This window comes from Aquila chrysaetos, chromosome 25 (assembly GCF_900496995.4).
Source record: "Aquila chrysaetos chrysaetos chromosome 25, bAquChr1.4, whole genome shotgun sequence".
Classification (NCBI taxonomy): Eukaryota; Metazoa; Chordata; class Aves; order Accipitriformes; family Accipitridae; genus Aquila; species Aquila chrysaetos.
In genome coordinates, this window is record NC_044028.1 from 7,074,651 (window position 1) to 7,097,768 (window position 23,118).

The following is a 23,118-nucleotide window of genomic DNA, read 5'->3' on the forward strand; positions in this document are numbered from 1 at the left end:
CCAGGACTGAGTAACTTGAAAAGCTGCATACCCACAGTGGCATATCTCTTACTTCAATCCTGGGACATTGATTTCTTAAGGCCTGTATACCCCTTTTTGAAACAACAAGATGCCTTCTGACAGCATTCCAGGTTTACTTCTGTCTACTATTGATTGGTGTGTGACTGGCTTAGTTTACAAGCTCAATCTCACTGTAAAGCCATATAGCGTAAAGGTCAGATGCTGGTTCTGAAATAGGGGTGGAATAGCTAGAAGGGGATAACAGAGTAGGAATTGGGGGAGGGGAGGAACAACTCAGGAAAAATTAACAGAGAGACAAGTAGTACTAAGAAAGACTAAAGACAACAACAAATTGTAGGAAAAAAAAAAGAAGAAAAAGGATAATTTCAGAAATGGACTTCACGATCTGTACAGCTCAACTGATAGCAGGAACTTAAAGAAAAGCCTGATTTAGGAAATCAACTTTTCTGACATTGGTTGGACTACTTGCGTCCAGTAAGCAGAACACATTCTTCCACTTTCCCAAAGCAATAAAATCTGTAGCTCTAAAGTAAGTTACGTGGATTATTTTTTTTTGTTATACATATGTTCTCTTCCTTGTATAGAAATATGAACAGAAGATTTTATCTTAAAATTGTAAAAACATTTGTATCAGCTGCCTATCTTCTGCTAAATTTATCTGTCTTCAGCTATACCTGTTTTATTGATTTATTGTTGATCAAAGTGTTGAGAGCATCAATACTAATACTAATTATTCCTCACAAAAACACATTAAAAAAAAAAGGCATTTTACAAACATTAAGTCAAGTATTCAAACACTGAATATGGATATCACATGGAATAAACATACCTCAATATTTGATCGGAATTATGGTTGAATTATGCAGCAGGGAGAGATAAGTGAAATTAACTTGAAAGGGCACGACCTACACATTTTTTTTAATTGAATTTGTTGCCGCAAGGCTTTTATACTTTAATCCACTGCTTATGATTTTTAGAGAGATCATTATCAATGCTTCATGGGGTTGGCATATAAACTAAACAGTACTTAAATAACTTTACTATTGGTCTTCATACCAGTAATACAAGAATACATTTATTTTAACATAGTAAGAGAGTAAGTGTCCTGGTTTCAGCTGGAATAGAGTTAGTTTTCTTTCTAGTAGCTGCTATAGTGTTATGTTTTGGATTTAGTACGAGAAGAATGTTGATAACACACTGATGTCTTCAGTTGTTGCTAAGTAGCGTTTATACCAAGTCAAGGATTTTTCAGCTTCTGATGCCCAGCCAACAAGAAGGCTGGAGGGGCACAAGAAGTTGGGAGGGGGCACAGCCAGGACAGCTGACCCAAACTGAGCCAAGGGGTATTCCATACCATGTCATGTCATGCCCAGTATATAAACTGGGGGAGTTGGCCTGGGGGGTGGGATCGCTGCTCGGGAACTGACTGGGCATTGGTCGGCAAGTAGTCAGCAATTGCATTGTGCATCACTTGTTTTGTATATTCAAATCCTTTTATTATTGTCATTTTATTATTATAATTATTATTTTCTTCCTTTCTGTCCTGTTAAACTACCTTTACCTCAACCCATGAGTTTTACTTTTTTTTCTTCCCGATTCTCTCCTCCATCCCACTGGGTAGGGGGGGAGTGAGTGAGTGGCTGTGTGGTGCTTAGTTGCTGGGGTTAAACCACAACAGTAAGTATAATGTTCATATGTTTTTAACATCCATAAAAACCTGAGCCTGATCCTTCAGTCATGGGCAATTTCCAGTGACCTAAGGTAAGGTCAACTGTCAGAAGACGGACTCGGGACTCTAAGGATAGGGTCTTTATTCAGTGTACAATAGATACTTAAAAAGATTAAACTTACATTTTTAACCACATTGCTTTCTTCATCCAAGCATGCCTGGTATAAAGTTCTAAGCAGTAGCTCCATGTGTTGTGTTATGTGATCCTCTGCATGTAGCAATAACGTATACAGAAGCTGGGATGCTTTTATTCTTGTGCTTTCAACCCAGTCTGTTATATCATGACAGAGACCCGGAAGAATTTTGGAGAGGTTTCTGGACACAAGTTCCCGACAACCTAGTCCTGGTCGAGTCACTAGAAGAAAACAAACAAACAAACAAAAACAAAACAAAAAGAAGTATCAAAGGAAAAGCCAATGCACATTAATCTTTAGAAAATTTTAAATGCTCCAAGGTAAGAGCTATGGGTGTCTGCTTCAGCATGGAAAAAAAAAAAGTCAAATGCTGCTGAGGAATTTACCTGCGCAAGTTGCATTCTTTAATATGTATTGCAGAATTTAAACTCCACACAGCTCTCTGAATATTTACATATTTATTACTGCATGGTGATTTACATTACAAGTTTTAAAATGTTTACAGAGGGAGAAGAGAAAGACAACTTAAATGAATATGGGACGCTACGCACTTCAGAAAACACAGCTTAATAATTTCCTTTTAATATTTATAGCAGCACAAATCCCATTAAAAAAATAAACTGAAACACACAACACAGAGATAAAACGGAAGAAAGACTTTCGCATGCAAACATTGTGGTATCACTGAGTTAAATATAATTTGGAGGGGGAAAGAAAGGTAGAAGTCACAAATAGTACAGGGGACATGCACTGCAGTAAACCAGACAATGTCAGTTGTGCCCTCTAAAGGAAAAGGTTAAAAATGTATCTAGAAAATTAAAAGTAGAAAGGGTACTATGACTTGTACAAGTGCTGTGCAATAGATCAGGTCAAGCAAATTGATAGCATTTTAAAAATCACAGCTATTATATGATCTCTTTGCTACGGCCTTTTCAGGAAAAGGGGCTCACTGATGTGTCTCTTCAATCTTTGTCCGCTTTTTATATTAAACAACACATTTCAAAATAGTATGAAAGATTATACAGGAGGTGGGGGGGAATTTTTTTTTTTTTTTTTTAGATTGAATTTAATTTGTAAAGACCTTGTGGAAAAGTGGGGTTTTGTTGTTATCTTTTGGTTTTAAGGAAAACCCCAAAGTGTTATAAATACATATTCCCTACCTCAATAAAAGATGCAGACTTCTAGAGAACTAATAAACTTACCTTCCTCAACAAATACTTACTGTCCTGTCTTGGTAATCATCAAATTTACATCTTAGCTCATTTATAAATGACTGAGACTCAGAGAAGCAATTTGACCAATACCACAAGCAACTATCAAACTTCCATTTCTGTACTTTACTCATAAAGCTATGACAATGCTTTCCAAAGAACTGCAATAAACTTTTTAGTGACTTTCTCCACAGCCAGATTTTTCTTCCTTTACATTGTACATGCTTATACAAACAAAACCTGAAAAGTTGTTCTCTGAGAACCACCATCTTATAATTGCCACACACTATGTTCACATACTGTTTTAAGAATTAAACATTTTTCATTATGAGGTATCAAAAAACATTGACTGTGCGAGTGCATTTTTCATTTCTGGTACAGAGTTCTCCTGTAAAGGCTCAGAAAGGAAACAACTGAGTTGTCTCAGGATATTTTCCTGCATTGGCCCGTGTAACTACAAATGCTAAAAGGAAAACAGACTAAAGTAAATGGTCTGAAGACTACAAAAGGCTTATAGAAATGCCTACGAAATACCTAGAGTGGGGGGTGGGGGGGTGGGGTGGGGGAGAAATTCAAGCATCAGGACACGAATTACTGCTTCTTTTGTCAATGGAGGATAACATTTTGGATTATGAAAACTGACAATGAATAGCAAAAGGTCAAATAAAGAAATCAACTTGAGACAGCAAATACAAACTGGCATCCTATTCAACCTGAGGCAGAATTTTGTTTAAAGAATTTGGACCATCCTTTATCAGCAGCTCCTTCATTTCAGATGTTCAAATGCAGGCATTTATCCCTGTAGCTACTCCTGTCAAGGACTTCCCTGCTATAAACTGTCTGCACCTGTATCCTAAGGCAATGACTGCTGTTGCTCAAAGGAAAGCTATTTGGTTGGTTGGATGACACGAGGTATGAGGTCTAACTCTACTCTTCCTCTGACCTGCAATATCTGTCATTGTGAGATCAAAGCACAGGGGGGCTCATATGTCAGGTCCATTATCTTAACAGTTGGACAAAGATAGGCAAGTAAAATGTACTATAAGCTCACAGTTGTAAAAAGATATTCCAGTACATTAAATAAGTCAGAAGAAAGGGCAACAAAGTGTTAAAATACATCTTTACCATATTAAAAAAAAACAAACAAATGTTTGTGGAGGGGAATGACACACATAACAACAACTCACCCATATACAGTCTGTGGCAGGACACCACAAATTATTACTTGAAACTAAGGTATACTAGCATCTCTGATAAAGTTTCTTATCTGTAAGATTAGGTAGCCAATCATCCTTTCCTCTCATTTTTCTTCTGTCACATAAAGCCTGACTGTTAATAAGACATACAATTTGGAAGTAAAGATAAGCAGCAGGAAATTATATCTTAAAGTCACCGTTAATTTGGGACTCAGTCATTTCTTTAAAATATTCTTTAGTTGTGTGTGTGTGTGTGTTTGCGCGCGTGCATGCGCGCGCGCGCGTGTGTGTCACATTCAAGCCTTAACTGCATCATTCTACCAAGCAAGATGCAGGAAAAGTCAATTAATTGCAGGGCTGGAAAGTTGCCCAAATTCATGGAGCATATTTATTGTGCTAAGAAGGTTATTTCAGAGGTACATGTCATTTAATTATGAAGTAATTGATAGGTGTCCCTTTCTAAAAAAAAAAAAAAACACACCTAGAGAAAACTGAACAAGATAACAATATTAGTGACATAAATGGTAACAACTTTTTCAAGGACTAGCATGGGAAGCCCTTTATGACCTTCACTATATCATGGTCATTGCAAAATAAGTGACTGGAGCTTAGACACTCAACTTCATCAGCTTATGCGTGTTAAAAAATTCTCTGACTGCCAAAAAAAGAAATATGTTTCTGCCATCACTACTGGAAGTAAAGCATTCTTTACCATTTACAAACCCCTGAGGTAATATTATATATAAAATAAGGAAGAAAGAAAAAAAAATTGGAAAGGATAACAGATCAACTTGCCTGTCTTCAAAGCTAAACAGTTCTGTCAAACCAGTCACCATTATGAAGTGCTTCCCCTTTCATTCAAGCATTACTGAGTAAAACAACTTTAAAGGGGGTTAAAAAAAAAAAAAAAAAAAAAAAAGGTGTAATTTCAAAGAAGAAAGGACTCCGGAAGCCACCGTCATGGAAAGGATTTTGCTGCTGGGTATTCTGTGATGTGATTGTCACGTAGGCACAAGTCAAGCATGAACCTGTTCTTTCACACCAAAAGAGTTTTTGTTCTGTTAAATATGAGTATAGAAATCAATAAACGACCCATTTAAACCCTCTCTCTTACCGACACCCATATGCATATTTTTAAACATTAACTTTATGAACCTGAGACAGGAAACAAGCTTCAAGCTACTGCAAACATAACGTTTTAAAGCTACCTATAAATGGTACTAAAAAGTAATCTAACCATGCTGCATATCTCGTTTTTTGTGTATAATAAAGGAAATTATTGTTTCTATTCCCGCATTCTTCATGTACACTGGCAGATTTTAGTTAGCATCCCAGTGTCTCACAAAGATATCTGAAATCATTTCACTGCAAATTTTTCTTCCATGCCAATTCTGTGGATCATTAATGCCGTGTCTAGTTCTCATTATTCAGGGACTCAGCTCACAGGTTCTTCAACCCTGCCTTCCTTTCTGGTCATCTCTATGCCCATTCTCCACCTGGCTGTTGGCTAATGGAGAACTTTCTGCTGCTTCTGCAGCACTGCTTTACCTCTTTTTCAGCACAAGCATTTTCATTTATTCTTTCTCCAAAATACATTTTGGGATTAATGGAAAAAATTAATGTAGTTACTGAACAAATGTTTTTTTTTCATTTAAATTTAATATAACTAATTTAAATAATTTTATATATGCTATATATTTTTATATATATATGCTACCCCTATACATTAAATAATATTACAACTTATAATAAATATTACACATCCGGCTCTGCTGTCATTACTGCACTGCAGCTCTCAGGGAGTATTCAGGAAGTAAAAACCACTTTCAGTGCAACACTTACCTCCTTTGGGATAATAAGACGGTGAAACACTAAAATCCATCTTATCCTTCAGATCTTCTTCATTCTCTTTCTCCCACTGCAAGCCTATCTTTTCCCAATAAGTCCAAGCCAGTTTCCTAGACATAAAATAAAGAGTTTTATACCATCATGCCCCAAAAAGAAAAACATTTTAAAATGAGAATTCTAGAAAATCTGACTTCTTAAATTCAGGTGGAAGGATGGGAAGCATTCCTGCCATTTAACCTAGGCATATAGTTGAGAGTTTGTGCTTCTTTTGTACTCAGTGGACAGAGGTCACCCCTTCCAAAGGATAATTCTGTCTCTGTCTACCTCTCCGTCTTCGTCTCTCTCATACTTACTTGAAGGTATCATAAAAGGGCAATATAACAAAAGTTAATGAAGATAATGCTATCGTTTCGGGTTTAAGAGAAAACAAACAAGCAAATGTGGTAATGTGGGTTTTTCTCCTCCAAGCAATACCTCTATAAACATAGAAACATTTCCATGTATGACAACTATTTAGGGGGAACAGAAAAAGAAAAGAAAAAAACCAAAAAACGTGTTCTGCTTACGTATTTTCAGGAATTTCATCAGTAAAGCTACCAAGTAACAAAGGGATCAACTTGTGAAAATACGAGTATCTATCTTGTAGGTGCAACAACCATTCTCCAATGACAGTTGTTACAGCGTGCCGAACCTACATGGATACAAAAAGACTATTTTAAATATGTCAGGAAAATACTAGGGAAAAAAAAATTGCTTTCAGTATATAAGACTTGGCAAACTGCATCAAGAGTCTCAGAAGAAATTACAAGAACCCAGGATTTCCTCACTTGCAGCAAGCATCTTAAGTAACATGCAAGGTATCATGCTCCCTCTTGTGTTCTCACTCTGGCTTAGTTAAATCTTAGACTATTTGCTGCATAAAAGCACATCTCTGAGAGAAAGACAAGATACAGATCTAACTCAGAAGACTTTAAATTTTCACGGTTAATATCTCTCTGAGAATGTAAGAAATGTACATTTCTCTGGAATTTGAAGCTTTCCAAGCACATCTCCAGAAGACAGTTTTCTCTGTTCACTATAAAGGAAGCCTAAATTAAATAATGTGAATACACCCACTCAATAATCGTAACTAAAATATTTTGAGTAAGTTACACATTTTAAAATTACTGCCTCAGTTGCACCTTATGAAGGGACCAATACCATAAGTGTTTGTTAAGCATCTGAAAAGGCCACAGAATCAAGTCCCAGAGATTTGACAGAAGAATTGAAGACAGAATAGAAGGCACCCATTAAAATAAAAAGGTGCCTACAAACTTCAACAGCCTGCAGAGTTAGACAGCAGCTGAATAGATCACCAGCCTTGGTTTTGGATAGCTTTCAGTTGACAAAGCCTGTATGTGACATATTTACATATCTCAACTGAATGAATGAAACCTGAAAGTTGCGGGGGGCGAGGAAACACCAAAAAACCCACCCCAAAGCAGATTTAAAGTAAATCCAGGAGGGAAAAAAAAAAAAAAAAAAAAAAAGGCACACCTTGGGAATCTCATCAAATAATCGCTGGGCCAGATGAGACAGAACATCATCCACAGACTTTCCATTTCCAAACTGTATCACTGCTCCAGTAGCCTGAATTACATCAACACGAACTCTGTAGTGCTGGTGCGAAATCGTTTGCATTAAGGGTTTTATCAGAGATTCTGACTGCATATGGAAGTGCTCTGTTAGGGCAGAGAGACAGAAACTTCAGACATGCCTTCCTCTACGCGGGTGACAGATCTTGAGAAACATGATATCCATAACACTACGAACAGCAGCCTGATGAATGTCGCTGCATTTATGTAGCATGCAAATTTAACTTTATACTATATTAAAGCCAAACACTAGCCCACATGCACTCCCCTAAGCCGCTCCCCCCACCACTACCCACACTTTGTAACGGCACAGCATCCATCCCTGGCATGGTTCTTCTCCAACAGATCCTCCAAGGCCTGCCAGGCGCACCTGTGAGGGTGTGTGCAACTTCTTCCCTCTCTTCCTCTCTCCTGGTTCCATCCCTGTAACTTCCTACTGGTCCCTACCACAGCCCCTGTCCCCCCAGAAGACTGCAGGCTCACATCAGCCCACCGCTCCCCCCCTTTCCCATCCCTAGGCCCCACCTGGCACGGCCTGGGCGCAGGCCACGGCACACCTGCAACTTTCACGCCTGACCTCGGCATAGTGGTCGAGGAGGGTGGCCTGGAGGATCCGGATAACGTCGGTGAGGTAGGGGCCCACGGAGGCCCCGCAGCGCTGCAGCAGGAGGCTCAGGAGCTGGACGAGGCCGAGGCGCAACTCCTCGCTGGGCTCAAAGCCCTGCGGCGGGCAGAGGCGCTGGGCTAGGGCCGGGAGGAGGACGGGCAGCGCCTCGCCGGGCCGGTCGCCGCGACTGAGCCCGTGGCAGAGGAGCTGGAGGGCGAGCTCCCGGCACCGCTCCGCCGCGTCCCCCGCCAGGCAGCGCGCCAGCGGCCGCACCAGCTGCGCCCCGAAAACCTCCTGCACCACTGCGGCCGAGAGCGGCCGCTCCTGCACCTCGGCCCGGATGGCCTCCAGCGCCCGCAGCCGAGCCGCCCGGCCGCAGTCGGGCTCCCGCAGGCAGCTCAGGGGCCGGCTCAAGGCCTGCGCCACCTCGGCCGCCCCGGCCGCCCCGGCCGCCGCCATGTTCCGCCGTCGCCACGGAAGTGCGGCGGCGTTGCTAAGGACGCGCGAGGCTTTTACGACGGCGGGCGAGCGCTTTACGGCGAGGTCGAGCCGTGCCGGGCCGGGTTGGTCCCGCCTGTGACAGGGCGGGAGAGGACGGCCCCGCTGCGGCCGTGTCTCCGCCGCTCTGAGGGGACGCCGCGGGCCCCACAGCAAGGCACCGAGGCGGGAGGGCGGTAGTTTCAGCAGGTACGATAGCTACCAGCAAGAGAGGGGCCCGTTGTTCGCATCACGCGGGGAGAAAGAGACGCAAACCTGAGAGAAATCCGCGGGTGGAAGGACTGAGGGGAAGGGCGAAGGGACCCGGCCCACCACAGCACAGCACAGCACAGCACACCTGCTGGGAATGAGGGTGTTACTGTGTGGAAACTTTCACGTGTAACACGCTATTGGCATCGCTTTTCCCTTCTCTGTTTTTCTCTGGAGGGATCAATACTGCAGGGGCACCGGTTTCTGCAACAGCTTTACACAATTTTTAGTGTTCATTTGTATTAGTTAATGTGTATAGATACTGTGCTCATATTGTGCTTGCACGTCCTTTACACAACATAACTTTTGTGTGCTATTCTGGTGACTGTGCAATCAACGCCCATCAAACCAAAAGGGTTGTCGGGGTCTTTTCCTTGACTAATCATACTTAGTTCAAACTGCAATAAACCGCAGAACTAATTCATATTATCCTTTTAAAATAGCCTTGTATTTACCAGCACGGACTTTATTCTCTTGTTATGCTGCTCCTAGCTTGACTGTGAACCTTTGGGGTCCTTATTCACCCTTTATTCTGTGGGATCCACAAGCGTGAATTCCCCGGGAACAGAGGAAATATTACCGTCCGTTGGAGCACTGCTGGCAGCGCACGCCAGCGCCTGGCCCAGCAAAGGCGCTGGCCTGTGGCCGAGTCCCAGCTGCGACCACGCTCCTCACGGGCCTTGTAGAGAGGTGCTCCTGGGTGTGATGGCTTTGCTTTAAATACCCAAGGGACCGAGCTGGTAAGCTGCCCTGCCCAGCCCTTCCAGAGCTGTGGGGTGCAACAGGCCTGGCAGCTCGTGTGCCACAGAGCACTGGGGCTGCCGTGCTCCTGCCTTGACTCACCAGCCCGTCCTTCATGGCCAGGCCCATCCTTTGTGGCCAGCCCATCCTTCATTTCATGGCCAGGCCATCATCCTTCATGGCCAGGCCCATCCTTTGTGGCCAGCCCATCCTTCATTTCATGGCCAGGCCATCATCCTTCATGGCCAGGCCATCCTTCATGGCCAGCCCGTTCTTCCTAGCCAGGCCACGTTTCACGGCCAGGCCATCCTTTGTGGCCAGGCCCATCCTTTGTGGCCAGGCCATTGTCCTTCATGGCCAGGCCATGTTTCATGGCCAGCCTGTTCTTCCTGGCAAGGTCACGTTTCATGGCCAGCCCATCCTTTGTGGCCAGGCCATTGTCCTTCATGGCCAGGCCATGTTTCATGGCCAGCCTGTTCTTCCTGGCCAGGTCACGTTTCATGGCCAGCCCATCCTTTGTGGCCAGGCCACCCTTCATGGCCAGCCCGTCCTTCTTAGCCAGGCCATCATCCTTCGTGGCCAGCCTGTCCTTCATGGCCAGGCCATCATCCTTCACAGTCAGGCCACCTTTCACGGCCAGCCTGTCCTTTGTAGCCAGGCCATCCTTCCTGGCCAGCCTGTTCTTCCTGGCCAGGTTACGTTTCATGGCCAGCCCGTCCTTCATGGCCGGGCTATTGTCCATGGCCAGCCCATTCTTTGTGGCCAGGCCACCTTTCATGGCGAGCCCATCCTTTGTGACCAGGCTGTTGTCCTTCGTGTCCAGGCTGTCCCCTGTCGTGAGGCTTATCCGTCGTGGCCAAGCCCATCCTGCACGGCCAGGCCGTTGTCCTTCGCGGCCAGCCCCGTACTTCGTGGCCAGGCCTGTCCTTCAAGGCCAGCCCGTCCTCAGCGTGGCGGCGGGGCCGGCCGTGCGGCGCGGTGCGGGTCCGTGCCGCCTCTCCCGCGGAGGCGGCGGGAAGGCCGCGCCCGCCGGTGAGTGACGGCGGCGGGACTTCCTGCGGGCGAGCGGCGGCGGGGCCGGAGCCTCTTTGTGCGGGAGCGGCGGGGTGCGGGGGGTCCCCGCGGCGCCCCGCGGCCCCGGGCGGGCAGCGAGGGGAGGAGGAGGCGGCGGCGGCGGCTGCAGTGCGGATACCGGCGGGGGAGCTCCGTCCTCCGCCTCCACCGCCGGGGAAGGAGAGAGGAGCCGCCGCCGCTCAGCCGGCCCCAGCCACCCAGGTATTTACCGGCCCTCTCCGTTGCCGGCGGCCCCGCGCTCCCCCCGCAGCCCGGAGCCCGGCGGGGGTGGGCAGGGAAGGGGCCGATCCGCCAGCCCGGGCCCGGGGGATGCGCTGCCTCGGGCACCGGGGGACGCCCGGCCGGGCCCGGGGGGGTGCTCCTCGGCTCTCTCCCGCCTCCCGGGACCTGCCCCGCTGCCGGGGCCGGGGTCGGGGTCGGCCCGGCCGCCGTGCCCGCTCCCCGCCGCCCCCCGCTCAGCCTCTGCCGCCCCGGGGTTCCGGCGTCCCGGGCAGGGGCGGCGGGGAGGCCGGTGTAAAAGCTGGTCTCGCCGATTTTGGGTTCTAATGGAGCCGTCATATGCTGGCCGGGGGAAATAAAGAGGGGTTTGGGGTTGTTCCCCCCCCCCAGTTACCAAACTTCCCTTTGGGCGACTCTGCCCCCTCCTCCCCATCTCCCCCGGGACCGGGATGGGTCGTTCGCTGTGAACGGGGGAGATGTTAAAATTTACCAAAAATCCTTCTGTTGCAGAAAACGGGGTTTCTAGTGATGGGCAGGGAGTCCCCAAGGGGATAGGAAAGCAAGACTTTACGCCATCATTTAATAGCTGTCTTTGAAACTCATGGCCTTGTATGATTAATCGCACCGTTATTTCCAAAGGTTGACTGCCGTCTGGGAATTAAAATGCTCTTTTTGTACTTACTGCTATGTTGGTCATACAAAGATGACATGGTTCAGCATTTCCACCTACAGCCCCAGAACATTAAAACGTTCAGAATCGATAGCTCTTGAATAGGCAACAGGCAATATTAAAATGTCTTTGCTCCTCCAGATCTCTCTGACAAAGGATTTTGGGAACTGCCTCTTATCTCTTTCTTGCACCATTTTCTTACCTAGGTCTGTTTTCTGTTTACAAGCCTGAAGATGGCTGCTGCTGCTTCTTCCTGCAATGTGGAAGAAGATGAGAGCCTGAAGGGATGTGAACTCTATGTTCAGAAGCACAACATCCAGCAGATTTTGAAAGAGTGCATTGTAAACCTTTGCATAGCAAAGCCAGACCGACCCATGAAGTTCCTCAGAGAACACTTTGAAAAATTAGAAAAGGTCAGTGATTTCCAGGTGACTTACAATTTTCGATTTTTAAAATGAAAAAGATTGTTTAAAAAGTTTCAAATATTTTAGTACAATTTTCCTTTTAAATTTCAAATTATCGGGCTACTGTTAAAAGACAGGCTGGTAGAAGAAAAAACCCAAGCCTTTATTTGCTGGTCTACTATAATATTGGCTATTGTATAGAATTTTTTGTGCTTAACACCAAAATTATAATTTCTCATCAAACTGCACTTGTTAAAAATGACCCAAAATGTTACGAGCATACTTTGTGTTGTGATACATGGTGTCCTGAGCTCTCATCTATGGCAAGAACCTGCCTGCAAGAGCAAAAGATGCTGTTCCCTCTTTATTCCAGTGCCAGGTGATGTGGTTTTCCCGTTCCTTAAAACTGAACAAAATCAGGGAACCAGCAAGTTCTGAAAATCATTGGACACTGCCATTTGATTACACTGCTCTCGCCCATCTGCATTGCTTATCCCAGGATCCTCCAAGAGAGACTTTGCATACTGTGACTGTCTTCAAAAGCAGCGTAGAGGGGGAAACATTTTAAAACATTCTCAGACAAATTCTTTCTAAAGCCTATGGGTGCCTTTTGCAGGAATGGCATGTTGTGTGAGCACAACTTTTCTCTGGGGATGGGATTTCTCCAGAAATAAATGGGAGCACAGGGCTGCAAGTTGTTGGTTAGTCCTCAGTCTGCCAGAGACTTTATTCGTATACTTAGTTTAAGAAGAGCATTATTCACTTTTTTTGAAGGATATGTCTAAAGTTTGTAGGCTTAAGATACCGGTTTTATGTAGGTTTTTCCTTCTAGAGACAGAATTTTGTAAGGACAGAGCAAGAACAATGATAACTAGTGAATAATACGTAGAGCTGATATATTACAGGTGATATAAACATTTTATACATCTCATTGTCTGCTTTTCTGATAAATTTTTGTATAGGTGAGTATATGCCAAATTTGTGTAGCTTTACAAAAATGCAAATGTTGCATTTTGGTGGAAGCCCAGTAAGAGTGCCTGGAACATCAGGAATGGGTAGGAAGTACAAGACGTTTTTTAATTGTAATGCTTGTTATTTAAAAAAAAATCTCTTAGTTCTGCATATTCTAAACTTCTGAGAGCCAAGACCCATTTTGAGAGAGTGAAATCTCTTGAATTTCCTTTACCGTGTTATGAATTGTTATCTGTGTTAATGTGTGCAACTCTGGACTTCCTGGCAAGAAGGATAAAGACCATTTTTGCAAAAAATGTTAAAATATGCTGTAGTATTTTAGTATTTTAGTACTATTCTCCATAGCTAGTGGGGTTACTTGAGGAGTTGTATTAGGGAGTTTGGCTTTATTGATCTAAACACAGTACACAGAATTGAGACAGGAAGGCAGTTCCTACCCTTGAGAAATTATATATTCTTTCATGTAATCTGTTATTTCCCAGAGAACAGCAGATACCAGAATCCTGTAGTAGGGTATAGATCAGGATGCAAACACAGAAGCTGATGGATATCACTTGTCTCAAAATGAAAGGAGATGATTTAGAATCAACCAGTCTCAAGGCATCAAAGTCAGTGAATATCATGCTTAGTACAGAAGGAAACAATCTTGCCACTGACTATGCAGAGCAGTCTGGGAGCTAAGCCTGTGGAGTCTAAGGGCTTTAGGATGCTCTTGGAAATTTCCAGCACTGTAGTTCTTGTTCCTACAGCAGTTTGACTTCTTTGCCCAGGCATCTCCAAGGACTATCTTGATATGAATTACACTGTGGAGGATTTTCTGCTGTAGGATAGTATTTTGACTTGATCGGTTGCATACTAACAGTTGAAGGAAGGCTTGTAAAGATAAAGAAATAATTTCAGTAAGTTCTATCCTGTTTTTAGAAGACATTTGTCATATGTAAGTACTTTGAAGAATCTTAATGGAATTGTGAATTTAGCAATTGCCTGTTAGATTTTTGTATGTGAATGAGCAATACGCTGATATGGCACGTTTGCTATTAGCTACTTTAATCTTTGTCTTGTGCAGGGAGAGGAGTGAAAATCTTTCGGCTTAAGCACGATTTTCTAAACAAAATCATGTATTTTTCCACCAAAGTGTGGTATTTGGGTTTTTTTTCCAAACTCATTAAAATAGACAACACGTTCCACTGAAGTAGAATGACAGTTTATCTGTCAAAAAATCATGTGGGCAGTTTAGAGATAAAGTGTGGGATATTTTTCAAGGGGTTAAAAAAGGAGCTTATGGAAAATGTGTAGAGCTCGATCCACATCAATGTACTGGAGCTACCTCAAAGGTGAATACAAAAAAAAAGTTCATTTCATTTTGCTAATTCTTAACTACATCTCATAAAATCAACTCAGAAGTGAAAGATTTATTATCATATGCAAGATCAGACCAGATCATAAATGCTTTTCACCTTAATTCTGATGACATCAAAGTTAGGTCCATTGCCTTCAGCCTGCATCTGTACTGCTAAATGAAAAAGGGCCAGGAACTAACCCCTGACCCCACAATACTAACTGGCCCCAAATATAATTCTTAGGTCTAACACGTCTAGGAGCAGGTTTGTTTTGGCAGGAGTCAGTAAGAGCAGCTCAGAACAGAGCCAGGGAATGAGCTAATAGTTGAGGGATGTGGACTGTCTTCGGCTAGTATTCATGTCCACGGCTGGGCCATTTTTTATTTCACAGTATAGACATGGCCTGAGAGGGCTGTAAAGTGAGAACATGAATAAATACTTAGGAAGAAAGTGCTGGAGATTGAGGTTTGACGTTTGATTCTGCAGTCGTCGTTTTCAGCTGGAGAAGTGCCAAGGTTAGAAAGAAAAGCCTGATGACTTTTTAAGTTTGCAGCTTATTTATGTCAAGTATAGTGTTAAAAAACATAACTCTGAAAATAATTGTAGATATGTTTCTGTTCACTTAGTACTGACAGGACCTGCTTGTCTTAAGATGGCCATAATTGCTGGGAATCAGCCTAAGTTTCTATATTCTTAAGTTTGCAAGTCAGTTTTCATATGCTGTGACCTACAAACTTCAAGGTGACATCTACTCTGATTATGTTAACAGTTACTTTGTAAAAATCTCTAACATTCCATCCAGCACAGAAAAGATTTGAAAACAGTTTAGATACCTGAGATTTAAAAAAAATATGTAAAGTTCTCTTTTGAATAATTTGTTTTACATTTCCCTGTGACTGTATAGAACACTTTGTTGGTGTATGGGGTGAGGAAAACCTTTCCCTTAGGGGTATTAACTGGCTTTTTTAGAGCAGGGGAATAGGTGTTAGCTAAGAAACTCTGGCACTATTTTAATAGCTGTAATTAGGTCCTGTTTACTTGAGGACTAAAGAAGGCATAGCAGAAAAGACAGGGAACCCATCTTTTATCTCCAGTTCTTACCTTATGTAAAAAAGTTAATTACTAAGAAGTTACAGGCAAAGCCTTGTGTTTTCAGCTATACTGAGACTGCAGAACTTTCATTAGTGTCAGGCTGTTTAGTGCTGTGATTATATGATCAAAGGTGGAGTTGTCTTGCCAGGCTAAGCTAGACTGTTGTTCAGCGGAAAAAAAATTGTAATAAGGAGTAGAACTAATGAAGAAAATGACACAGAAGAAGGGGAAGCAGCAGGAACCTGCAGGATATTTTCAGGCATTACCGAGTAGTTTGCTGAAGCCATTTTGCATGCAGTGTATTTCAGAGCAGTGGCTTTGCTGGCTGAGCAAGGTGGTCTTTGCTGATCCCTTCTTGACCTGAGCTCTCTCCTGGTCCCTTCTATTGCCCTGCACACATACAAGAAATACTGTCTTGCACATACTGAACTTACTGTCTTGGATTCCTGTGGACTGGCAGTGGTTTTATGGACCCAGGCTGATGCTGCATGTCTCCAGGTACCATCCAAAAAGAGAGTTTTAGGAAAACCTGGACTATAACCTCTGTAATTAAATCAAGGAAAATGACATTATCTGCGTAGCTCCACCTGGTGATGTTAGACAGTATTGCACGCAGACCTGGTCAGAAAAATAAAGGCATTTGTGTGACAGGTTTGCTGTAAACTAGCACTGAAAAAGAAGTGTGTAGTAAACTACAAATTCATTCACTGTTAGTAAAATAGAGTTTATTTATTTATCATAAAGAGTTTCAGAACCAAAGGTATTTGAGCATCAAAATTTGAACATCAGGCTTTTCTACTGCAACAGTAGTCTCTCCCAGTATTACATTTTGTCACAAGACATTTTTCAATCAAGAATTTCTGCCAGAACCTGTCCAAAACAATGAAATTCATTCTTATAAGTACAGGTGATTATGTGAAGTGTAACTGAGCTGAGGAGAGATTATGGATTGGAAGGAAAATCCTACAGAGGAAAAACTATCAAAAAAATGCATTAACTAAGCAGTTTGAGAAAGACTAATACAACAAATATTTCTGTATCTTTCAAAGCTTGCAAAGCAGTCGGGTGGTATCTGCTCAGTGGTCAGAAATTTTGCTAAAGCACGTGGGAACATACCTGAGCTACCTGAGACGCTGATAGCAATGCAATGATGGGAGCACCGGTGCCCTTGCTGTGTGACTCTGGTTCCGAGTAGGCTTGGGCAGCCTCTGCTCCTGCCTCTGATACCAGTACCGGAGAGAGCTGGATGAAAATCAGCTCACGTCGGACTTCTGTGAATTCCGTAGTCAGCCACAGGCAGTGTTATAAGAGGTGACAGTTTTCTTGGAACAGGTAAAGGAAAAACGAGGTGAATTTTTAAAACCCCTCAGGCAAGCTTTCCTAAATGCAGGAGGTTTAGGGAAGGGTGGAAGATGAAGGGGATAAGAGCAGAAAGAGAAAAAAAGCTTTTTCCTAAGAAATAAAATTGGTTATAAGTGAAGCTGTGCTTTTACGAGCTAGTGCAGAATACGTTAGAGCATTGCTGAGCTCCCTGTTTACTTTGTATGTCTACAAGTGTGAGACACTTTCCTGGTCACAAAGTCAAAAACTAACAGCAATGGAGTGCAGTGATGGAACGAGAAGGGAAGTCAGTCTGGATGTTGTCTTTGTTTCACATCTCAAGCTATCATGTTTTACATTCACCAAGATACTTAATCTGTGTTAATCTTTAAGCATCTGAGTGGCTTTAAAGAAACAGGTTCATACTTAGGTTTAAACACATGAATGAAATATGTTGCCAAATTCATGTAAAGTTAAAAATGGTGCTGGGTCAGGCAGATTTCACTAGATCACAACAGACTTTGGGAAAGCTCTTGATACTAGCAGGCCTTTACAGCTAGGAACAGGTACATACACATATTTGCCCCAGCTGACTGCAGCCTATTATAGGCTCCCAAACAGATATAGGGGCCTTCAAGTCTTATTTTACTAATCGATTTTTGAAAAAAAATCTTGGGCTTGGGCTTAAATCATGTCTGTGTTGGAGTCTGTGGCTGCAGAACTGGCTGAGCACCTACCCTCCTGCTTGTCTGCAGCTCAGCAAATCCCTCACTAATCTTTTGAGAGGCCAGTTGGACTGCATAGCAACTTGCCTCGGACAAGGTAAAACTCCACATTCAGGGATGTAAGCGTTTTGAGGCTGTACTGCTGCAATTCCTCCTCATTCTCTCTGTTTTACAGTTGTCAGAGCACTGGGCAAAGCACTCTGACAGCTACCGACCCTTTCCATTACAACTGATTGCTTAGCCAAGGCAAGGCAGTCGCTTTTCTGGAAGGCAATAAATTATCTTCAAAATTATTTCCTTTTATTCTCTTTCAGCTGTAGGAGGTGACTTGAGGAGCAGAGGTATTTAAGCCTTTTCTGTCTTCTCACTGTAATTATTTTAAACTGAGGGGCATCAAATAGGAATGATAGCAAGGAGAAAGGCTGTGTAAAAAATTATATAAATCAAACCAGATTTCCAATATGAGCATGAGTTTTGGTTTTGCTCTTGTTTTTCCGTTAGTTTTCAAGTAGTTCCTCATTAATATTCTCCTAAATGCAGAAAAAGATGACTGCTTATTTTTAAATACCTTTTTAATGCTTCATGAATTCATTTTAATTAGGCTCATAGGATGGGAGTTGAGACTGTCTGACTGGACACCGGTAAGCCTGGGTGGAGAACTGGAGTTTTCGTAGCAAATTTAAGATTATTTGAGATTTGACTTTGTTTCAATTAAGAAAAGGCCCTTAGATTTTGAAATGCTATAGGCAGGGGAATTGCTTTCCGGTGTGCTCTGCTGAGGTCTGCACCTCGGTGGTTGCCTGCTTGGCAGCCTGTGTTGGAGCTGTACCCTGACAGCTTTGTAAGCTCAAGCTGCTGAGGATCTGCAACTCCCAGGAGCTCAGCCCGCCAGCTCCATCACCCCTGGGCAAGAGGCTAGGGAACTGAGAAAGTGAGCTATGGGAAACTTGAAATAAAAACATGTCCATAATTATTTTACCTTGGATTTATTGGCAAATTGTGAAGAAAAAAATACTTAATGAGTTGTGAGCATACCACTGAAGGGTTAAGGGAAACACATGGATTCTTGCCAGAGCGTGCAGTTCAAATTGCTATCTAGCCTTAATACCAATGAAGGCACTCATAGCACACGGAAGTTGTTTTGCGTTTCAAAAATGCAATGCATGTGGAAGGGAGGAGGATAAAATAGAGAAAAAAAAGCTGAGTGTATATTTAAGGTGGGCAGTCCACACATATTTTCATATTTGTATTAACATCAGATAATTTCTTAGAAGAGAGAATAAATTGAGTAGAATTTTATTGAAGAGTAGAAAATGTAGAAATGTTTTAGAGACAATTTCCTCTCTGAAGTGACTGAGGGAACACAAGATTTTGTATAACCATCCTTGCTGTCAACAGCACATTTGATCTAAGGGCATCAGTATGCTTCTGAATGTTAAGTGGGCCTACACAACAGAAGTATTTTAAGGATCAAAATGGCACGCTAGCATTTATGATTCCCTCTTTGTTGATAACCTCAATTATCAACTATCTCTTCCTATGCTCTGATGGTCCATTTCTGCCTCTTACATGTAAGCCTCACTGAGATTGGTGATGTTTCTCTTGGATTAAGGGTCTGCTGTGTTACAAGGCTGGAATAAGAAATAAATAAGCAGCTTTGGCATCACATTCCCAGTGATGAAAAACTTCAGAGTGACTTAGGTGTTCTGGTTGTTGCTGAAAAATATGGCATAATATTTAGTATTTTAGTTTAAATTATATTTGTCTAGTAGAAATAGAGCTTTTCTGTGGGCATGTTTCTTCTTATACAAGGTATGCGTGCATACATTGTTATTTGGCTGGATTTTAAAAATCAGAAGTGTTGGCTACAGTTTCTTTGGTTATATAAGCTTTTAAGTATCAAAAATATGGTCTGTGTTTTGTAACATAGCCTCTCTTACTTTACTGTGAGGCGTATGTAAGAAAGTAGGGAAGAGGTGGTGATGGGCTGAGATACTGCAAGACACTGGAGGGGAAGAAAAGAAGTGTTAACATGTTGCAGGAGGTAAAAGGACGCCAGTAAAGGGACTCAAGAAGGTGAGTGATGCAGTCAGAGCGGCAGAAGAGTAGGTGGGTTTTTGGCAGGAGAATTTTGCCTAGACTGGGAATTGGGAATGAACTGAGATGCAGAGAGGCCACTGAGGACGCAGTAGTAGTAGTTGAAGCAGTGGATAACTATGGAGTGGATAAATACGTTAGTAGGAGAGGTGGATGTTAAAGATATTTCTTAGTGATGCTGTAGAAGAAAAGGTGGCATTTCACGTTGGGAAGGCAGTGGAACAATAGTTGGGATTGGGTGACAAGTCTCTAATTACAGGGCTGAATGATCATAAAGATAGTAGAGTTGTCCATCGTGGCAAAAATAAGACTGGTAAGTCCGTTAAGACCTCCCAAATTGCTCCTGCTTTCGGTGATGGCATCAATCAGTCCTGTGCTTCCAACAAAGTGGAGTGCTTTGCCTTTGGCCTTTATTAGTTGCTATAAACCATCACGTCAGCCTCCAGGAGTGATGGGGCGGTGTTAGAAACCTTCCTGTATTGAGAGCATCTCCTCTGGGTCAATTCCAGTGCAAAGAAAGATTAGTTACGTGCGCATGAACTATTCTGCACATTTTCTGTGGATAAATAGAAAGCAGATTCCAGGTCTATCAGTCAGAAAACTTTATGAGTGCGCTTGAGGAAAAAAGAAAATATATTTCATTTAGAGTGTATTTTGTGTTGTTGCTTTTGAATGCAATGAATAAATTGTAGGAGGCACAGCAGAGATAGTGAGCAGTGATAACGAACGGCTGACTTGCTTTTAAAAGTCTCCTTGGGATGTTGTTGTAAAGCTGCACAGTGATTTGGAGCCTCCTTAGGTGCTGTCCTTCCTTCAGTGGAAACATCTGAGTTTCCAGGTGGTGACAAAGCCTGAAAGGAGAGACCGGGAGAGGAACTACTGGAAGCGAATTTCTATTTGGAAATGCTCCAGCTGATAGAGAAGAAAGCTTCTGGGTCAGGAAGCACGGGTGCTCTCCAGCAGCAGTCTGAAAGGAAGGGTGAACCTAAAAACTGTCTTGGCATTGTGGCTGCTTCACTTGCAGTGTTTAAACACATTAAAAACTTGTGGAAACATTAATCGGGAAAGGCACTGACCCCATATGCTGAGGACAGCATGCTAAATTCTTGTGTTTTATACCTCAGCCTCTTGAGCTAATGTCTTAGCCGAAGGTGAACATTCAAAAGGTAAAGGGGTCACTGCAGTTGTATTTATTGGTTCTTCTTTCCTTTAATTTGAGGCAATGATGGTATATTTTCTTTTCTTTCCAGTTTATTATCATTGAAGTCAGTAATGGTATTCCAGTTTCTCCATCCATCTCCCTGAGAAATCCCAAGAAAGACTTCTGTTCACAACTTTAGCTAGGTTTTTGGTCATTTGCACCATGGTTTGAAAAGAAGTAGGATTAGATTATTTATATATGAAATAGGATGCTATTGTCACACAGCAATGTTGGTTTGTAGATTTGGGGTGTGTTAATGTATCATTGTATTGGACTGTGGCAGTGACGCTGGAGGCTTCAGTCAGCGGCGCACGCATGGTCCCCTACTGCCATTTAAGAGTTGCTAAATTATGTGCGATGTCCACTGGGGCTGGTAGGTGTGACACAGGACAGTGTGAGACTCGTGTCCTCCTCAGCTGGCAGCTGAAAGCCGAGCAAGGTCACCCAAATGGCACTGGACTGTGGATAACTGGATCAGACCCTATATGTCCTACAAGTCAGGAGCATCTCCACTGAAGCCAGTGCAGATACTGGTGTGAAGGGAAGAACAAGATGCTCACAGGGGCTTGCTCAAAGGCAATTACACTGTTTTGCAGTTGTGTCCTCCATGTGTTTTCTCATTTTAAGGTGGACATAATTGGGCAATATGATTGTGAATTATCTGTGCCATCCAAATAGAGAGTGAGATCGCTTGTTGTCATGACGACAAAAAATGGTGAGGTGTTTACTTGAAAGTGAGTTCTGCACAAGCGTTCACATCAAGCTGTGTCTGAAGATCAGTGTTTGAAGAACTGTTCTTCAGAGAGTACATTCCTCCTTTAAAATATTGGCTGTATTTATGCAGTTTTACCCCAGGATATATGGAAGACGGCTTTTTGAAAGCTTAACCCAGGACAGAGCATACGCTTTTATTTTCAAAAGGCACTCTTTAGTTCAGTAATGGAAATCCTACCTAGACTACAAATAGCGGCATATGGAAAAGCCAGCCAGTCAACTATCTGCTGTTTATATAAAAGGAGTTTGTAGTGAAGAGACTTCCTTTTAAAATGAATCATATGGTAACTTACTTTTATAATCCTTTAATATCTTTTTGGCTTTAAAAGGTATTTGGGTTTAAGAGCATGCTTTGTGATATTAATTTTATCTCACTGAGCTTTCTTTCGTGTATAAATCTGTGCTGGGGCAGAGGAGATATTATTTATTAATTCCTTGGAAGTGCCTTTTATACAACGTGTACTGAAAAAGAAGTGTGTATTTGATATTCAAATGGGGCAAACTACTACTCTTCTCTATAAGTAAATATGCTATGTATAAAAAGAACTGTGTAAGTGCTGCATACCATTAAATAGTTACCTGACTGCCTTCTTGTTGTAGTTACTTTTTAGTGTACTTTCAGCTGCTTGCTGTCCAGAAAGGTCGTCATTACCTTTCAGTTAACCTTATGAAGAAGGTGCATTTGGTTGTGTTCATTTAATATAAACAGAGAATGTTAACCCTATCAAAGAGATACATAAGCAGCAAGAGCCAGTGATAGTATTTGAAATTCTTCAGTCATAGGTTTGGTTTTGATGACTAGATATTAAATATAAAGCTAGTATGTAGCACGCATATTTGTATTTTAAATATTTGTGTTTCTACAAGTGCATAATTGTAGTTGTGGAAGCTAGAGACAGTCGGGAGTAGGGAAGAAGTTGGTGAGAATGCTTAAATAGGACTTGCAGTTCTTACATGATAGGAAAATCTAGCTGAGTCATTTTTTACATATCCGGTGCTGCTATTTGAAATTTGAATTGGAAATGAAAAAGTTTCAGTAAGGATTTAATACATCCGAAATCAGGTTTTTTTCTGTTTTTTGGTTACAGCACCTAGCCCAACTGTGTTTTGGCCCAGGAGTTGCAGTGTTGTAATCCCAATTTAAAAAAAATACTAATCTCGGAAAGAACTTGGCACTTGCTGAGGCAGGTCAGGATCTTGACAATTCAGATCTTTAGCCAGCCCTCTACATTTTATCTCTGTGCTTGTCTCTTACGTATTTCAGGAGTCCCTTAATCAAAACAAGAATGTGACTTGTTACTTTGAATTATGCAGCATGGGAAATACTATTTAGTTATTTATTTCAAGTAGCAATAGTACCTC

The 23,118-nt window shown here is 42.5% G+C and overlaps 2 protein-coding genes across 5 annotated transcripts in view; one reads left to right on the forward strand and one right to left on the reverse strand.

Moving 5' to 3' along the window:
* DNAAF5 (dynein axonemal assembly factor 5) overlaps nucleotides 1-8,873 on the reverse strand; it is a 31,473-nt gene extending 22,600 nt beyond the window's left edge. The window contains exons 1-5 of the mRNA XM_030001628.2: nucleotides 8,299-8,873; nucleotides 7,676-7,860; nucleotides 6,706-6,830; nucleotides 6,134-6,249; nucleotides 1,873-2,105 (exon numbers count right to left, since the gene is read on the reverse strand). Of these exons, the coding sequence (XP_029857488.1) occupies nucleotides 1,873-2,105; nucleotides 6,134-6,249; nucleotides 6,706-6,830; nucleotides 7,676-7,860; nucleotides 8,299-8,839 (1,200 nt within the window). The 5' untranslated portion in view covers nucleotides 8,840-8,873. The remainder of the gene's footprint in view (nucleotides 1-1,872; nucleotides 2,106-6,133; nucleotides 6,250-6,705; nucleotides 6,831-7,675; nucleotides 7,861-8,298) is intronic.
* A 71-nt stretch (nucleotides 8,874-8,944) lies between these two features.
* The window catches only part of PRKAR1B (protein kinase cAMP-dependent type I regulatory subunit beta), a 103,495-nt gene continuing 89,321 nt past the window's right edge, over nucleotides 8,945-23,118 (forward strand). Inside the window, exons 1-2 of one of the 4 annotated variants that reach the window (XM_030001629.2) lie at nucleotides 8,945-9,067; nucleotides 12,038-12,244. In XM_030001629.2, coding sequence (XP_029857489.1) covers nucleotides 12,065-12,244 — 180 coding nt within the window. In that variant the 5' untranslated portion in view covers nucleotides 8,945-9,067; nucleotides 12,038-12,064. Of the gene's footprint in view, nucleotides 9,068-10,815; nucleotides 10,901-11,033; nucleotides 11,144-12,037; nucleotides 12,245-23,118 lie in introns of those variants that run through there. The other 3 variants (XM_030001632.2, XM_030001631.2, XM_030001630.2) reach the window with 3 other exon arrangements.